This window comes from Mrakia frigida (assembly GCF_051309035.1).
Source record: "Mrakia frigida strain ATCC 22029 unplaced genomic scaffold BDY24scaffold_21, whole genome shotgun sequence".
Lineage (NCBI taxonomy): Eukaryota > Fungi > Basidiomycota > Tremellomycetes > Cystofilobasidiales > Mrakiaceae > Mrakia > Mrakia frigida.
The window spans coordinates 260121-274650 of record NW_027481260.1 but is presented as its reverse complement, the minus strand read 5'-3'; the positions used below and the strand labels follow the sequence as shown (position 1 = coordinate 274650).

Sequence of the window (14530 nt, the reverse complement as noted above, 5' to 3'; positions counted from 1 at the left end):
GCCGAGGCGGGCGACGAGAAGACGAGGCCGCGACGACTTTTTCGGGCCGTCTTCTGGAGGCCGTGAAAGTTTTCCTTGCTGTCTGAGATAGATGATCGTTTAGTTCGCCATTCTAGCTCTGCCCTCGAGCAAGAAGAAACGAAGTAGCTCCAAAACAAAGAGAGAAAAACCCTCACGGAAGACGGAGGGCTGAAATCTCGTTCGCCTCCCCGCTCAGTCAGCTCTTCCCCCTGCTCCTCCCTGCCTTACTCAGGCGAAGCTCAGATCGAGTAGCGCACCGAGATCTCTTCCACGTGCTACAAGCATGGCTTTGAGCTGTGATGTGGTAAGATCTTCTACAGGGCGGGCCTTTGAGAGTGAGTGACGAGAAAGAGTGGCCCAAGGCCGCCGAATCGACTCAACGCGTCCTCTCTCTCTTCTCCGAATACCTCGTCCCTTCTCCGATTCTGTCTCCGTTCTTCGTAAAAGAACGTCCGGATGAGATCGAGATCATGAGGCCTGTACGCAAGCGAATCTCGCCTTGGATTTGATGAGGCGAGATTGAACTGGACGCATCGTCTGTTCGCTCGCTCTCTCTCACCTCTTCTCCTTCCCTCTCTTCCTGGCAGCGCTCTGTTTCAGTATCGGAGCGCACGTCAATCGTATCTCGTCTCGTCAACCAACCAAGAAAGACTACAGGAAGTAACAGGCGAGAAGAAGGCCAACTTGAACCGAGCACCGAAGACTGAGAACGAGAGAAAGCCATCGTCGTCTACCCGAGAACCGACCAAGAAGTATAGGAGGAAAAGATCCGAAAGGAAAAAGAGAGAGATTAGATTGAAGAGTAAGTAGTAGAAATGAAAGAGAAGATACGTCGACCAGGACGAGCAAAGGAAAAAGAGAGGAAGAGCAAAGCGAGCAGTGGCAAAAGGAGTTAAGAGCTTGTTGATACAGTAAATATAAAAGAGTCGAATGGTTGGTGTTGTCGTTCATCGTTTCCCGTTGTATGTTGTGGAAAGTCGATCCGTCGTTCGTTCGTCGTCGCGTCTACTGCCTCCCGTTCAGCAAACCCTCCCTCATCTCCACCTCCTCGTCACTCCCTCTCCTTCCTCCATTCGCACTCCCATTCGCAATCCCGTTGTTCTTCCATCCCGTTCCCCAACCACCAACCTCCAACAACCCACTCCACCCTTCCCTCCCAAGCTGCAAACCCTTCCCGCTCAACCTCTTCGTCTGCCCAAGCACCCTCGTCGATCCACCTCTCAACACCCCGATCCAAACGCCCAACCATGGGTTCTGAGTCGGCGGGGAGGTAGTGGTGACTTCTCCGTCGATGGTTTGGACGACTGTGGTCTTGGGTTTGAGGAGGAGAGGGAGGAGGGTGAGGAGGGAGAGACCGACGAGTTTGGCGATGAGCGTCGGGTCTCGAAGGAGGGAGGTGAGGGATTCGGAGGGAGGGAGAGTACCGGAAGTGGAGGCTGCGCCAGTGAGAGGGAAGGAAGGGTGATCGGGTAGGAGGGCGGGGGTGGTGAGGGACGTGGTGAGAGGAGAAGAAGAGATTCGCATGAGGATGGAACCGATTTGAGACGTGACGTACTGCGAAACGCGAGAAGGACAAAGGTCAGTATTCGAACGCATGGAAGGAAGGCGAGACGAGAGGAGAGACTCACGTTCCAACTCAAACTTCCAGCAGCGAACGTAGCGCAGAAGACCTGCCGACGAACTCCAACCACCCCGCACGCGACGTTCATGCCACTCCAAGGAACCAGACCCGTCGCCCTCATCACCAGCAGCTTCCTCCACGCCCCTCCTCCACCCTGAGCTCCTCCTGAAGCGATGGAAGATCGGACGATGGCGAGTTGAGTGGGGAAGAGAAGGGTGATAATGGGCGAAAGAGGTCGAGAGAGGAGGTACGAGCAGAGACCTCCGAGGGTTGTTGTCATGGTGAGGAAGAGAACGGCTGGGATGGAAGGAAGGAGAGCACCAATGAGGATGTTCTGAAAGAGGAGAAGAGTCAGTCGCAGAGAGGGGAAAGAAGGGAGAAGTAGGGTAAGAGAAACTCACGAGAACGACCGAACCGGGCACGCTCCAAGCGTGAGTCCAAACTCCAGTGATTCCGAGAGCGACGAGAGTATGCAGTAGCCCTGTCCGAGACTCTCCCATGTAGTCTGTTATCGAGGAGGAGAGAAGTCGGATATCGGAGGCGGATTTGGGAAGGGCGGATTGAAGCGAGGGAGGGCTGAGGAAAACAAACGAAACGAACGCGTCTGAAATCAGTCTCGAGCTCGATCAAACCGAAGCGTATAATTTGAGAAAGAAGTATGCTCACATCGGTAGAGACGTCAACAACATTACCACCAGACCCAAACTCGCCACGAAGCAGAGAACGATCCCTACAAGTGTTGGGATCATCCCTCTCGCTAAGCTCGCAAGCTCAGCTCCAGTGACCCTTCCTCCTCCTCTCGCAGTCGTCGTCACCACCACCGTTTCCTCCTCCGGCATGAGTAGGTTGTACGCACTCAGGCTCGCACTCGAGAGAGCTGGGGTCGGGAGACTGGAAGTCATCGGGTAGAAGTAGGCTGAAGGGTCGGTTGGAGAGAACGAGACTGGCGAGTCCGACATCGAGCCTGGAGGGGTGTGCTGGTTCCGATTTGGCGGTGGAGGAGTGAAGGTGAGGGTAGGACGTCGTTGAGGTTGATAGGGAAGTGGTAGGTAGATCTGTGAGCTGTGAAGTTTGATGTTGAGCGACGATTCCGATCCTGCTTGAGATCCATCCAACGACGCTCCATCCTCCTCGTCGAAGTAGTACTCGTTCTCTCCTCCGTTCCCTCCTCGGTTGGCGTACGACCTTCCTTCCTCCTCGTCCGAGAACGAATCCCTCGACGTCCTCTCTCCAGCCCAACGCCGAGCAGCAGCAGCCGGAGTGTAACTCTCCCTCGACTTCCCAGCTGACGTCGACGACCTGAAGAGCTCGCCAACTCGACCGAGAGGTCGTCCTGCCGTTCCATGAGGGATCCTCTCTGCTGGAGCCCATCCTGCTGTCCCTGGTCCTACCGAAGACGACGAGGAAGAGAGTCCTAACGAGGAAGAGGGACGCTCGTTGGACATGGAAGCTCGACCTGATGCTGACGTCTCCCCTCGACTTCCTTGTCCTGCTCCTTCTCCTCCTGGTGAAGCGACCTCGCCGTTGACGACTATCGAAGAAGCTCCCCTCCCTAGCTGTCCTACGCTCGAGCTCCTCGATCTCACTCCCTCTACGATTCCAGCCGTAAGCGAGGCCGAAGGAGCGGGAAGTCGTTCGTTGTGGCTAGGCCCAAAGGCCTTGTCGGGAGTGTCTGGTTCGAGGACGGTGGAGAGTTGAGAGGAAGGGAGAGCGAGGGACAAGGTGGGTGCTCTGGTTCGGTAGGGACCTTGGTGTGATGGTGCGAGGTTGGGAGATGAGTTTGAGGACGATGAAGTTGAAGGAAGGGGACCGAAGGCTGAGGAGGGAGGAGGGACGTTGACTGCTGGATCCGTAGAGGTGATGGAACGACCTCTGTAGAGCGAAAAGAGAAGGGAAGGAGGAGAGAGGGGCGTTAGGAAGGAGATCATGGGCGTTGGAGGTCAAAAGACCCTCGGCTTTGAAAGTGGAGAAGGGAGGGAAGGGAGCACAAGCGAGCTCAGGGAGGAGGAGGAGGTATCGTGGTGGGACGATTCGATTTTGGACTGCTCTCGAAGGGTCCAAAAGGAAAGGATCGTTTGATCTTTTTCTAAGAGAGAGAACGAAGGGAGAGGAAGGATTCTCTCCATGCTTCGAGAGCAGAAGAGCCTATGAGGAGGCAGCTCGGTAGCAGGCCTCCTTCCTCTCCTTTGAAGGGTTGCATGGAGTCGAGCTGACGAGCTCTCCTCCCTCCCTCCTCCTCCTTCTATACTCGAGATCTCAATCTCTAGATCTCGAGCTCTCTCTCTCTGAGCATACATCTGCCTTCTCTCGAACCAGAGGTCCTTCTGTAACGGCATCCCCTTCTCCGAATCTCTCCTCCATGGCGGCCGAGAAAGAAACGAGCGAGGAAGGGACTCACCGAGACCTCATCCTGGAGGGAATCGGACGAAGAGCAGAAGAAGAACTGGCTTCCTTGGAAGGAGCCGTTTGCGTGGTGGTCGTTAAAGGTTTGTTCGACATCTGGGATCTCGGGGAAGAAGGAGGGAGGGAGGAAAGGTGGGGAAGCTGACCTCTCAAAAAGGAGAGAAGGAGAGGGTTGGAATCAAAGAGTTTGAAGACCTCAAAGGCAGCCGAAGGGACGCGTCAAGTTTCAGCTCAGCCTGGATCGAGAAGGGATTAAATTTTCAGGTCATCTCGATCAGCTCAGACTTTTATCTACCAGAGATCTAGCTAGCAGGTCTATTTTCAGAGAAACAAGGAAGTGGGAAGCCGGATGACAAGCAGCGTTGCAGGAAAGTGGTTACGAGGTCTCTCGGGCACGGTCGACCTCTCTCCTCCTCGCTTTCTTTCTTCATAAATCCCTCTTGCCTGCTCTTCCTCCACCACCAACACCCATCTCGAGACCCAAAAACCTACTCTTCATCCTCCTCTCTCCACCAAAATCTTCCAAACCTCTTCAATTCCCTCTCCAACTCGCTCTCAAACGATGCTCTTCTCCTCGAGCTCGAGCTCAAGCTCACCCTCCTCCTCCTCCTCCCGATCTACCTTCCACCTCCCAACCCCACCCTGCGTCTCCCTCGTCCGCTCCTTCTCTCTCAAACGTCGCTCAACCTCCAACTCACTCTCCTCTACGACTTCAAACGATCTTCAAACCACCTCCTCAGCGTCCTCGACGCCCACTTCGTCCCCTCCCAAATCGTCAACCAAACTCCCGCTAATCAACCTCATCATCTACCCTCCCGCACCTACTCTCCGCTCTAACCACTCGTTAACCTCTCCAACAAGCTCAACACCCCCTTCCACGCCCGTCATCGAAGAGGAGGAGGATTCGTTCTCGGAACAGAAGGACGACGACGCGTCCTCCTCGTCGACGTCGGCCGTCGTAGGAACGTTGAGGAGGACGCACACACCTATGCCTTTCGATCCTAGGGATCCGAAAGGCAGGAGGGTAGAGCTCAGGATGGGTGGGTGGGTGGGGTTGCCGTAGCTTGACAATCGCGTCGGATCGGCCTTTGTTTTGTTTTTGCTTTTCTGTCACGACCTCTTTAACGATCCTTACGAATTATCAACACACTCTTCACCCTTCCCGTAACGAGAGCGAAAATCTTAACAGAGGTGGAGGGAGAAGGAGTCAGCAAGAGAAAGAGATCGAGAGAGAGACACATGCTTTTTGGTCCTCGGCGAGAGGAGGAGTCTCCGAGGGTTGTTGACGATTCGGAAAAGAGCAGCAACGCCCGTTAAGAGAGCGGGAAGGGGGTCCTGTGGGTGAGCTGGGGCGGGTGGAGGAACGGTGGGTGGAGGGAGGAGGCGGGAGTAGTGGAGGAGGGGAAGAGGACGAGGGAAGACGCGTCGAGAGACGGGAGGAGGAGGGTTCTCTTGTTCGCGGAGCTTGGATGCGTGAGGCGGGTGTGGATTGGAATAATTGAGGTCGAGAGAGGCTACTGATGAGGAGGAGAGGGAAAAGATCCGAGCTGGTTGCTGGGGATGGACGCGTCCGAATCCGATCTGCCGTCTCTTCCTCGTTTGAGCCTCCCTGGAACTGTGAAAAAATCCCGAGAAAACGCTCTGATGATAGAGCGAGTATGTCGACTCTGTCATCGGCTTAGAAGAGTTCAATGAGTCGCTTCCCGATGAGAAACCGCATGAAAGAAACAGGTTCGGATCCGATGAGGTCGAGACGCGGTTTCTTCGACGCAACGTTTTTTGCTCCTGCAATCTTTCTCCCTCTTCTTAACACCTCGACACCCAACAGATCTTCCCATCCTCACAAAGTATGGCTCCAAAATACCCCCCGTTCGTACCTCAATGAGCCGGCGCAGCGGAGGGAGAGCAACAGACAGCCAAGTGCTTCTCCTTGGGCTTCCTTACTTCAACCTCGACCTTGCTCTCCCTCTCAACTTCCTATGACCTCTTTGACACGAGATGGGTCGTCCTCCGTGAAATCTATAGCGTAAGTTGGCTTCTTCGTAGCTCCTTACCAAGTCTCTCTCTCGCTGCGAAGGTGCATACAACGAGTCGAACCTTGAATCGAGCTCACTTGCCTCCCCCTTCCTCCTTCCCTCCGCTTCTCTTGCAGTCTCGTCGACGGTGAGGACTGCTCTCTCTTGCGATGTTTCCAAGGCTGACAGCTTGCTGAGGGTCAACAAAGAAGGGAGACCGTCGAGGAAGGGGAGAGAGAAGACCTGCCTGACTCTCCTTTGAGTCTTCTCAAACTGAACAGACGCCGTCCAAGTTGGAACATCGAGGTCGGGGACGCAGGCTGAAGCTCCGAAGATATGGACGAAGTCTGCGAAGGTGAGGATGAGAACGAGGAGTTTTCGCGCAGGCTCAAGGGCTGAACGTTTCTTCCTTGTTCGCAGCTTTTCATCGCTTCGATATCGCTCTTCGTCATTTCAACCGTTGCCCTTCTCGCTGCTTTGGAGGGTATTAACGTCATGACGACCTACAGCAACCATGTCCTACTGCCTCAGTCGATAGCTTCGGAGTGAGTTCCTCTTTCCTTACAAATTGAGAGCGCGACGTGCGTGGGCTGAGCTCGACCTTTCTCCGTCTTCAGGCTCGTTCTCCTCGTGGCTGGAATCTTTGCCGTTCGATCGAAGAACATGGTGCAAATCTTCGCTGTTGTTCTCTTCAACATTTTCTTGGTCATCTGTGGTTGTGAGTCTCTCTCAGCTCTCGTACTTTAGTGGCAGTAGAACGCGTCTGAACTTTGACTCGCTTCTCTTCCCTTGTTCTTCCTCAGTCATCGAAGCTCAACAGCAACACCCAAGACTCGTGACAGTTCTCCGGGACATGCAATACTACACTTCATCACGCTCGTACGAAGAGCCTCTGACCCGAGCTCGTCTCGCTTTGATCTGGACGATCCCTTGCGTCGACCTTTTGTTCGTCGCGTTTCCCTTCAGTCCGATCTCCCTCGATGGAAGCTGATTTATTCACCCCCTTTATCCGTAGATTTCATGCCGGGTGCGATTTCTATGCGTGGAAGCTCTATCTGGAGCTCGGATGGGACGCGTACAAAAGAGTGAGTCGATTACATTCGCGGCGCCTCGTTTCGCTCGACGCGACTGATTCTTCCCCTACTTCTTCTCTCAGGTCTCAGGCAACCTTCATCTGAGTCAGTCCAGTCGTCAGTCTCTGCCTTTGAGCAGTCGCTGATTCTATCTGATCGCTCTCGCAGGCAAACTCTACTTCAACTACCAGCTGCTTTGTTCTTCACTCCTCGTTCGTCCTCCTCTTCCTTCCCCTCGCTCCCTCCTTGCCTTCCTTTGACTCTGATCTCTCTTCGAGCCAACCAGTTCACCCTCTACTTTTCGGCCGTCCAAACCTGGAGCTTCTGCTTCATCCTGCTAGCCACCTGGACTCCCCGCTCATACGCTTTGGCCATGCCGTTTTACGTCTTCTTCATCGTCGCCGAGACGGTCTACCTCCTTGGCATCTCTCTTGCCTTCTTCTCCGTCAAACGGGAAAGGATTTGGGTTCTCAGAGTGTCTATGGGTCTTCAGGTAAGCGAGTTAGATCCTCTAGAGACCAATCGAAGTGAGACTGACTTCGTACGTCTTTCCGTCGCTTCTAGGTTCTCTACCTCGGCTGGAGCCTCTTCACCATTGTTCAGTTTGGAGTCGCGGGAGTTCTTCGAGATCCTGGCTATGGCTACGAACTGTTGCCTGCAAAAGCTGTGAGCTCCCTTTCTCAACGTTTTTTGCTTTCCGAGCGACGTTGACCTGATCACCCCCTTCTTCTTTGACAGCTCTTTCAATTCATTGTCGGATTCCCTCTGGCGGTTTTTACTCTCGTCTACACCCATATCGTCAGCCGAGGCTTCGGAGAGGGACTTACGTCCGTTCGTGAGTTCACGTCCCTGTTCGACTCTCGATCTGCCTCTCTCTCGTCTTTCTCAGACTCTCGCAAATTCGGTAAGCGCGTCAGAGACTGACTCTCTTTGCAATGTCTTTGTACCTTCGTTCAGACTCGCATCCGATCATCCTGGACGCCGAGAAGGTTGAACTCTCGCTCGATTAGCACTCAATCGACGCGTCGCCCGTTGGTTTTCTCGTCCCTTTGTTCTGCCTCGCTTCTCTTTTATTTTCAGGGCTACGGGTTAGCTTAGCCTTTTAACTACATCTACATTTAATATACACTCATCCTAATGCATGCACGATCTCACGAACCTCTCTCATCCTCCGATCGAACGCGTCCCCTCCCGCTCTTCCCTGCGGCCCTCCCTCTCTTTCCTTCTCGTTGGGTTGAATTTTGCAGGACGTTCAAATAAAAAAAAGTAGGATGATGACGATGCGGGGATACAAGTTAAAGCTTAGCTCGGACGTGAGACTTGAGAACGAACGAAAAACGAAGGAAGACGAAGAGCGACGAGAAACCGAACGAACGGGAAACTGCAAAGAGAGAAAAGGCCCAAGAAAGAAGAAAAAAACAAACACTAATCACTGAACACTACCTCCCTCTCCCCCTCCCACCACCCCCTCCACCGCCCCATCTCCCTCTGAACCCGTTCCCGTTCCCTCCTCCTCCTCCTCCTCCTCTCCCTCCTCCGTTCCCGTTCCCGTTCCCCATCCCTCCATTCGCACCACTCCCTCCACTCCTACTCTCCGCCTCCAACGAACTCTCCCTGTCCCTAGGTCTCTGCGCCTCAATCGGGATCTCCCTCTCTCCCCTGCCGCTCCCTCCTCCGTCCTCTGCACCCCCACCAGGCCCATGCATCGACCTAGGACCTCTCGGCGCAAACGCTCCTCCACCCACCTGTCCCGCTCCACCTCTTCCACCCATCCCAGGTCCTCCGAAAGGACCTCCGAACCCTCGAGGGCCTCGAGGAGGTTGCCAGCCTCCCGTTCGAGGTCCAGCGGGAAGACCTGCTCCGAGGATGGGAGCTCCTCCTCGACCGAGTCCTCCTCCTCCTCGACCCGGACCGGGAGGGAAGGACATTCGAGGTCCTGGACCTCCGTAGCCGCCTCTAGGGATGGAGGAGGAGGAGGAGGAGGAGGAGGAGGGAGCGGGGACGGTGGAGGTGGCAGGAGAGGAAGGGAGGGAGGCGGAGGAGGAGTTGGAGAGTTCCTTAAGATGGGGAGGAGCGGGAAGAGGGTTGGTTCCGACGGCTGCTGGTCCCGATGCTGATACCGTAGCTGATCCGACGGAGATCCTCGTCGACGAGGAAGATCCAGAGACTTCTCGTTCTCGAGAGAAGGACGCGTCTCGGTCCCAATCTCGTTCCCGCTCCCGCTCCGTTTGGTGAGGAGGTTCGTCTCGAGTTGGAACCTTCGAACGAGCTGGACCTCCGTGAGCTGGCGAAAGCGCTCGAGGAGGACGAGGAGGGAGTCCTGCTGGGAGAGGAGGGAGGGATTGGATGGGGAAGGCGGCGGAGGATTGAGGAGTTGGCGGGTGGGGAAGAGGAGGAGCAAACGACTCCAGCGTCGAGACCGGCGAGGTTGGTTCGATGGATCTCCTAGGAAGAGGAGCAGGAACGGCTCGAACGTAGTCCTCTGGGATCCTCTCCGGCTTGACGAACGAAGTAGGAGTCGAAGTCGAAGCCTCAGGAACGTAGGTGTTGAACGACCGACGAGGAGGGGACTGAGGCCGTTCGAGGAGGACCTGCGAAGGAGTGGGAGTTGACGGAGTGAAGGGTTTGAGAGTCGAAACGAAGGGAGCCGTCCGAGGTGGTGGAGAAGGGTTGTTGAAGAGGAACCTGAAAGGGACCGGTTCGGGGGAAGCTGATCGACGAGGGAAGTCGACGAAGGGAGCGGGAGGAGCAGGTCGAGGGATGGGTGCGAATCGAGGTGGAGATCGATCTCGTTGGAAGAACGAGCTGCTGTTTCCGATCGAGGGAGAGGGTGCGAAACTGGGTGCTGGTTTAGGCTCTGCGTCTGCGTCGACGACAACCTTCGACTCGGGTTGGGGAGGAGCCCGAGGGAAGAGAGCGTCCTCTGGTGAACGGTCGATCTGGGACGCGACGACCTCGGGGACGATGGAGCTAGAGAAACGAGGAAAGAAAGCGAAAATCAGTTATGAGCTTCGGGAGAAGAGACTGACTCGAAGAAAGAGAGAAGACTCACCTGGGCAACTGCGACGACGTGCCGACAACGACCTCCTCGTTCGAACTCATCACCACATCCGCACCCTCCATCTTCACCTCTCCACTCCCCTCCCCCTCTCCCTCCTCCGAGATCTTCACCGCTGCAGGCTCCGGAACCGTCTCCTTTCTCCTCTTGCTCCAATCCTTCAAGCTCATCCTCTTCACAGGCGGCGGAGGAGGAGAGGGAGGCTTCGGTGGAGGGGTAGGCTCCTTCGGCGGGGGTGTAGGCTCCTTGGGAGGCGGGGTAGGTTCCTTCGGAGGTGGAGGAGTAGCAGCACGAGCCGCCAGAGCAGCAAGAGCGAGATCGTGTCCGTTGGAAAGAGTGGTTCGAGGAGCAGGGATGATGTCGAGATCGGTCGCCCAAGGATCGAAGGGGAGGGTCGAAGGGACGTGTTCGGCTGTAGAAGTGGAAGGAGGTGGATCGTCTGCGATGGGAGTTGGGGATTCGACGAGTCGATCGAGAATGTCGTCCATCTTGATGGAGGAGAGGGACCGTTTCGGTAGTTGCTGGTGAGGGTGAGAGCCGGAGACTTGAAGGGATGAGGAGGAGGGAGGAGCGGGAGGGGATGCTGGAGGAGAATCCGACTCGACGCGGTTGTTGACTCTCCGACGGTTCGCAGCCTTGGGTTTGGGTTTCGGGAGGGGTGACCGAATAGGAGGAGGGAGTTGTTTCGATGGAAGAGGAGGTGGAGGGGAAGCCGAGGAAGAAGCCGTCGAGACCGCTGGACGACGAGGTCGACCTGACACAACCTCGTTCTCCGAGTCTGAATCGTCCGACGAGAAGTGCGAGAGAGGTTCCGTGAGGGTAGAAGCGTCCGAGAAGTTTCCTGGGTCCTCTCCGTCGACGAGCATCGGCTGAGGGATCGCCGCTGGATCGTCGTCGACGTCCATCTCCCCTCCCGACCTCGCTCCAAGCTTCAACCCCACCGCGTTCTCCTCTTCCTCCTCCTCCTCCGTAAGCTCCTGTTCAGCCAGCTCCGCCTCCTTCGCCAACCGTTCCTCCAAAAGCTTCAACTGGAAAGCCTTCTTCCTCTCCTCTGTCCGCCTCGCCCTCTCGTCCTCCTTCCTCCTCCACCCTCTCACCGCTCCCACCAACAACCCGAAATCAGGCTTCTTCGGTCTCCTCCCACCTCTCCCTCCACCGATCGTCTTCTCCACCAGTCCCAAGAACCCTTTCCCTTCCACCAACCTCCCCATCTGGAACACCGCGCAATCCTTCTTCTTCTCGCACGAACACGACGCGCCCGTGCCCGTGAGGTGCGCCAGGAAGGTTGAGAACTTCGGAGCGAGAGGTTCCACTGCGATGTCGAGGGGGGAAGGGATGGAGGGAGAAGGTTTGACGTCGAGGAGAGGGAGAAGAGCGTGAACGACGTGGGCGTCGTCCCATTCCCAAGGGAGGGTGATCTCCTCCCGTCGAGTGATGTCCTTCGACGCGAAAAGGCCAAAGATGAGTTCCGGCATGGCTGGGGAGGTTGGAATCGACGACGAAGCTCTTCCTCCTGCTGTCAACGATGCTCCTCCTCCTCGTTGATCGGGATCCTCGACGGGCGTTCGAGTGAAGATGGCCGGACGAAGAACGACGTTGGGATGGCATCCGCTCCTGACGAACCTGAGGTCGTTCCCGAACCCTCGAGCGTCGATGACGAGATCCAGCGGTGGTGCTAAGATCCTAACGCTCGGTTTGGGGAGTCCGAGAAGTCGATACTGGTTGATGGGATCTCGTCGGTAGGCGGCGGCGTCGAGGATCTCTCCCTTGTACTCTCCGACGAAGGACCCTTTCGGTATCGAGGCGTCGGCGAAGAGAGCGTAGGAGGTTGGACGAGGGTAGACTGCTCTGGAGTTGGCTGCTGCCATGGCTGGGTGGGTGATGGCGAAGGGTTGAGGGACGGGAGTAGCCGAATCCTGAAGAGGTTTGATGGCTGTTTTGGCGACGAGGGAAGAGAGGGAAGGGCCTGAGAGGAAGATGGGAGGGAAGGAAGGGTCGATGGGCGAGAGGGAGGCTGAAGAGACAAAGGGTTTGGGTTCTGAAGAGGAGGTGGAAGGGTTGAGATTGGGAGGTTCCGACGTCCGAGAGTCGCCTTGAGGGTGTGAGGGTAACGGCGAAGGTTGGGCTGAAGGGAGATCCTTCGATTCGTCGTCGACCTTCACCGAGGCGTCCTCCATCTCTACATCCTCTCCTTCCACCACCACCGGCTCGACTGGCACTCCTCCTCGTCCAACCCACTCCTCCAGCACCGAAGCGAGACTCTCCCTGATCCCCAGATCTCGAATGACGTTGTCTCTCACGGGAGTGTACTCGAGCGTCCAAGCTTCGAGTTTGGGCTCGTCCTCGTCCGTTTCTGGGTTCGGTATCGGCGTGGGCATAGCTGCTGTCGACGAAGATGCGATGGGAGTGGAAAGGTAGGTTGGATGGGAAGGGATATCGACGGTAGGTCGTTGAGGAGTGGAGGAGGAGTTGGAGGTCGAGAACTGAGGAGGTTGGAGAGCTTCTCGAAGGAGGTTCGTCTTGCGAGATTTGGGAGGTGCTGGAGTGGGTGTTCCTATCGACGACGGGACGGGCTTCCTCCTATGCTTGTTCGTTCCTCCGTTGGGGGTCGGGTTCGAGTCCTTGAGAGGTCCAGGAGACTCGTCGACAGGTGAGGCTGCTCGTCCGTTGACCTTCGTCCCTCCTCCTCCTCCTCCTCCTCCACCTGGCTTCCCGCTCGACTTCTGCTGGAACGACTCCTCCCCTCTCGACTTCTGCTCCTCCAGCATCCTCCTCCTACGCTGCTTCTGACGAGCTGCAGGGACGTCGACCTCCCGAGGAAGACAGAGCTCGCAGAGGTACTCTTCGGGAACGGCTCCTTCCTCGATGCCCATGCAGACGGCATGCTCCCAAGCGTAGCAGGTGTCGCACTGGATGGTGAAACCATCGTCGTCCTGTTCAAGGTAACGAAAGGAAAGGATGATTTAGGTCAGAAGGGAGAGGGAGACGAGGTGAAGGAAGGGAGACGACGATTCCGGAAGAAGGAACTGACCGTGTTGGAGCAGATACAACGAATGAGACCAGAGTCTGGGTCGAGGATATGGGATCCGTTGACAGGGAGGGTGCGTAGAGTATCCATCGGTGAAGAGGAAACTCCAGCTTTCGACTTTGCCTTGCCAGAGAAGTCTCCAGAGAGTCGACCGTTCGAGGGAGGAGGAGGTCGACTCGTGCTCGTCCTCTTCCTCTTTGACCCTGCTCCTCCTCCTACTGCTGCCTTCTGTTTGCTCGATGTCGACTGAGGAGGCTTCATGCCACCTTCGTCGTTGTCGTGATCCGAGTTGTCCGCATCCTGCATGGTCGAGGGAGGAGGGAACGAGAAGGCCGAGGAGGGAGTAGACCGAGGGAAAAGTGCTGCTGTTGAGGAGGACGCTTCCGAGGAGAGAGGGAGGTGGGACGCATCCGAGTAGATGGTCCGAGAGAGCGTAGGAGCGACGGGGAAGGGTCTCGACGTAGCTGGTGGATACGAAAAGGAGGATGGTTCTGGTTGGAGGAGGGAAGCGAGGGAGGAGGAGGAGGGAGGAGGAGGAGGGTGAAAGACGGATGATGGAGGTGGATTCGAGGTCGATGGAGGAGGAGGATGCGGTGGTGTTTGAGGTCGAGCGAGAGCCAGAAGCAAGGATGCTAGATCTGAATCTGTTGATTCTGTGGATGGAGTAAGGATCGGTGGGGGTGCAAGCTCGACGGCGGTGGGCTCAGGAGGAGGAGGAGGAGGAGGAGGAGGAGGCAGGGTGGGTTGAGGTTGCAGTGGAGGCGAGAGGAGGAGCGAAGGGTCGATTTGAACATCCATACGCTCAGGAGGGAGTGACACCTCTGAGGAGACGATAGGTGGGGGGACAGATGAAGAATCCATCCATTCGCTGAGAGAAGGAGGAGAAGGGAGAGAGGGAGGAGCGTCGGTCAGATTCAGAGAGAGGTCGAGAAGGCTTTCCCTTTCGACTCAAGCTGGACAGAAAGACGACAACTCACTGAAGATCTTGACTCTTATTCTCGACCACCTGCTCCAGGATTAACAGCGCACCAAGCGAGTGTCGTAGAGTGATCTGAAAGGAGGGAGGGAGCGAAAGAAGGGAACGAGCAAAAGAAGGAGGAACACGAGACTTGAAGGGTCAGCTCTCTTTCGTTCAAGCGATAGAGACCTCCCTGCTTCTACAGAGAACTTACTGACCTTGGAGCTCTCCTTCTGTTCTGCTACTGTAATGACTGGTGAACGCGTCGAGAGCGTAAGGAGAAGGGAGAAGAGGAGGGGAAGGCGAGGTGAAGGTTGGAGGCGACTTGGACGAATTCAGCTCGAATGCAAGTC

General features: G+C 56.2%; 4 protein-coding genes across 4 annotated transcripts; 1 reads left to right on the top strand and 3 right to left on the bottom strand.

Moving 5' to 3' along the window:
* Positions 1-621: 621 nt before the first annotated feature.
* On the bottom strand, positions 622-4220 carry BDY24DRAFT_393562 (uncharacterized protein). Its single transcript, XM_076641064.1, has 5 exons — positions 4041-4220; positions 2309-3514; positions 2044-2218; positions 1650-1976; positions 622-1575 (listed from the first exon to the last, which is right to left on the bottom strand). The coding sequence occupies exons 1-5, from the start codon at positions 4139-4141 to the stop codon at positions 1027-1029; spliced, it is 2358 nt and encodes a 785-aa protein (XP_076495359.1). The 5' UTR covers positions 4142-4220; the 3' UTR covers positions 622-1026.
* A 1784-nt stretch (positions 4221-6004) lies between these two features.
* BDY24DRAFT_435471 (uncharacterized protein) lies at positions 6005-7489 on the top strand (the record flags this gene model as incomplete). The annotated part of the gene is made up of 10 exons (XM_076644180.1): positions 6005-6071; positions 6198-6208; positions 6342-6415; positions 6481-6605; positions 6678-6778; positions 6864-7005; positions 7076-7145; positions 7217-7238; positions 7302-7345; positions 7420-7489. Coding segments are annotated over exons 1-10 (705 nt in total), but the record flags the coding sequence as incomplete, so codon positions are not given.
* A 4060-nt stretch (positions 7490-11549) lies between these two features.
* On the bottom strand, positions 11550-12059 carry BDY24DRAFT_341965 (uncharacterized protein; the record flags this gene model as incomplete). Its single annotated transcript, XM_076637465.1, has 1 exon — positions 11550-12059. A coding segment is annotated over one exon (510 nt), but the record flags the coding sequence as incomplete, so codon positions are not given.
* Positions 12060-12876: 817 nt separating this feature from the next.
* On the bottom strand, positions 12877-14529 carry BDY24DRAFT_111817 (uncharacterized protein). Its single transcript, XM_076635859.1, has one exon. The coding sequence runs from the start codon at positions 14078-14080 to the stop codon at positions 13160-13162; it is 921 nt and encodes a 306-aa protein (XP_076495356.1). The 5' UTR covers positions 14081-14529; the 3' UTR covers positions 12877-13159.
* Position 14530: the final 1 nt, after the last annotated feature.

What these genes read in the sequence shown, in the direction of transcription:
- BDY24DRAFT_393562 (XM_076641064.1), bottom strand. Translation starts at nt 4,141, where the DNA reads ATGTCGAACAAACCTTTAACGACCACCACGCAAACGGCTCCTTCCAAG. An exon ending in CCCTCCAGGATGAGGTCTCG is followed by an intron (nt 3,515 to 4,040) that starts GTGAGTCCCTTC and finishes TTCGCTCTACAG; the next exon opens with AGGTCGTTCCATCACCTCTA. An exon ending in TGCCCGGTTCGGTCGTTCTC is followed by an intron (nt 1,977 to 2,043) that starts GTGAGTTTCTCT and finishes CTCCTCTTTCAG; the next exon opens with AACATCCTCATTGGTGCTCT.
- BDY24DRAFT_111817 (XM_076635859.1), bottom strand. Translation starts at nt 14,080, where the DNA reads ATGGATTCTTCATCTGTCCCCCCACCTATCGTCTCCTCAGAGGTGTCA.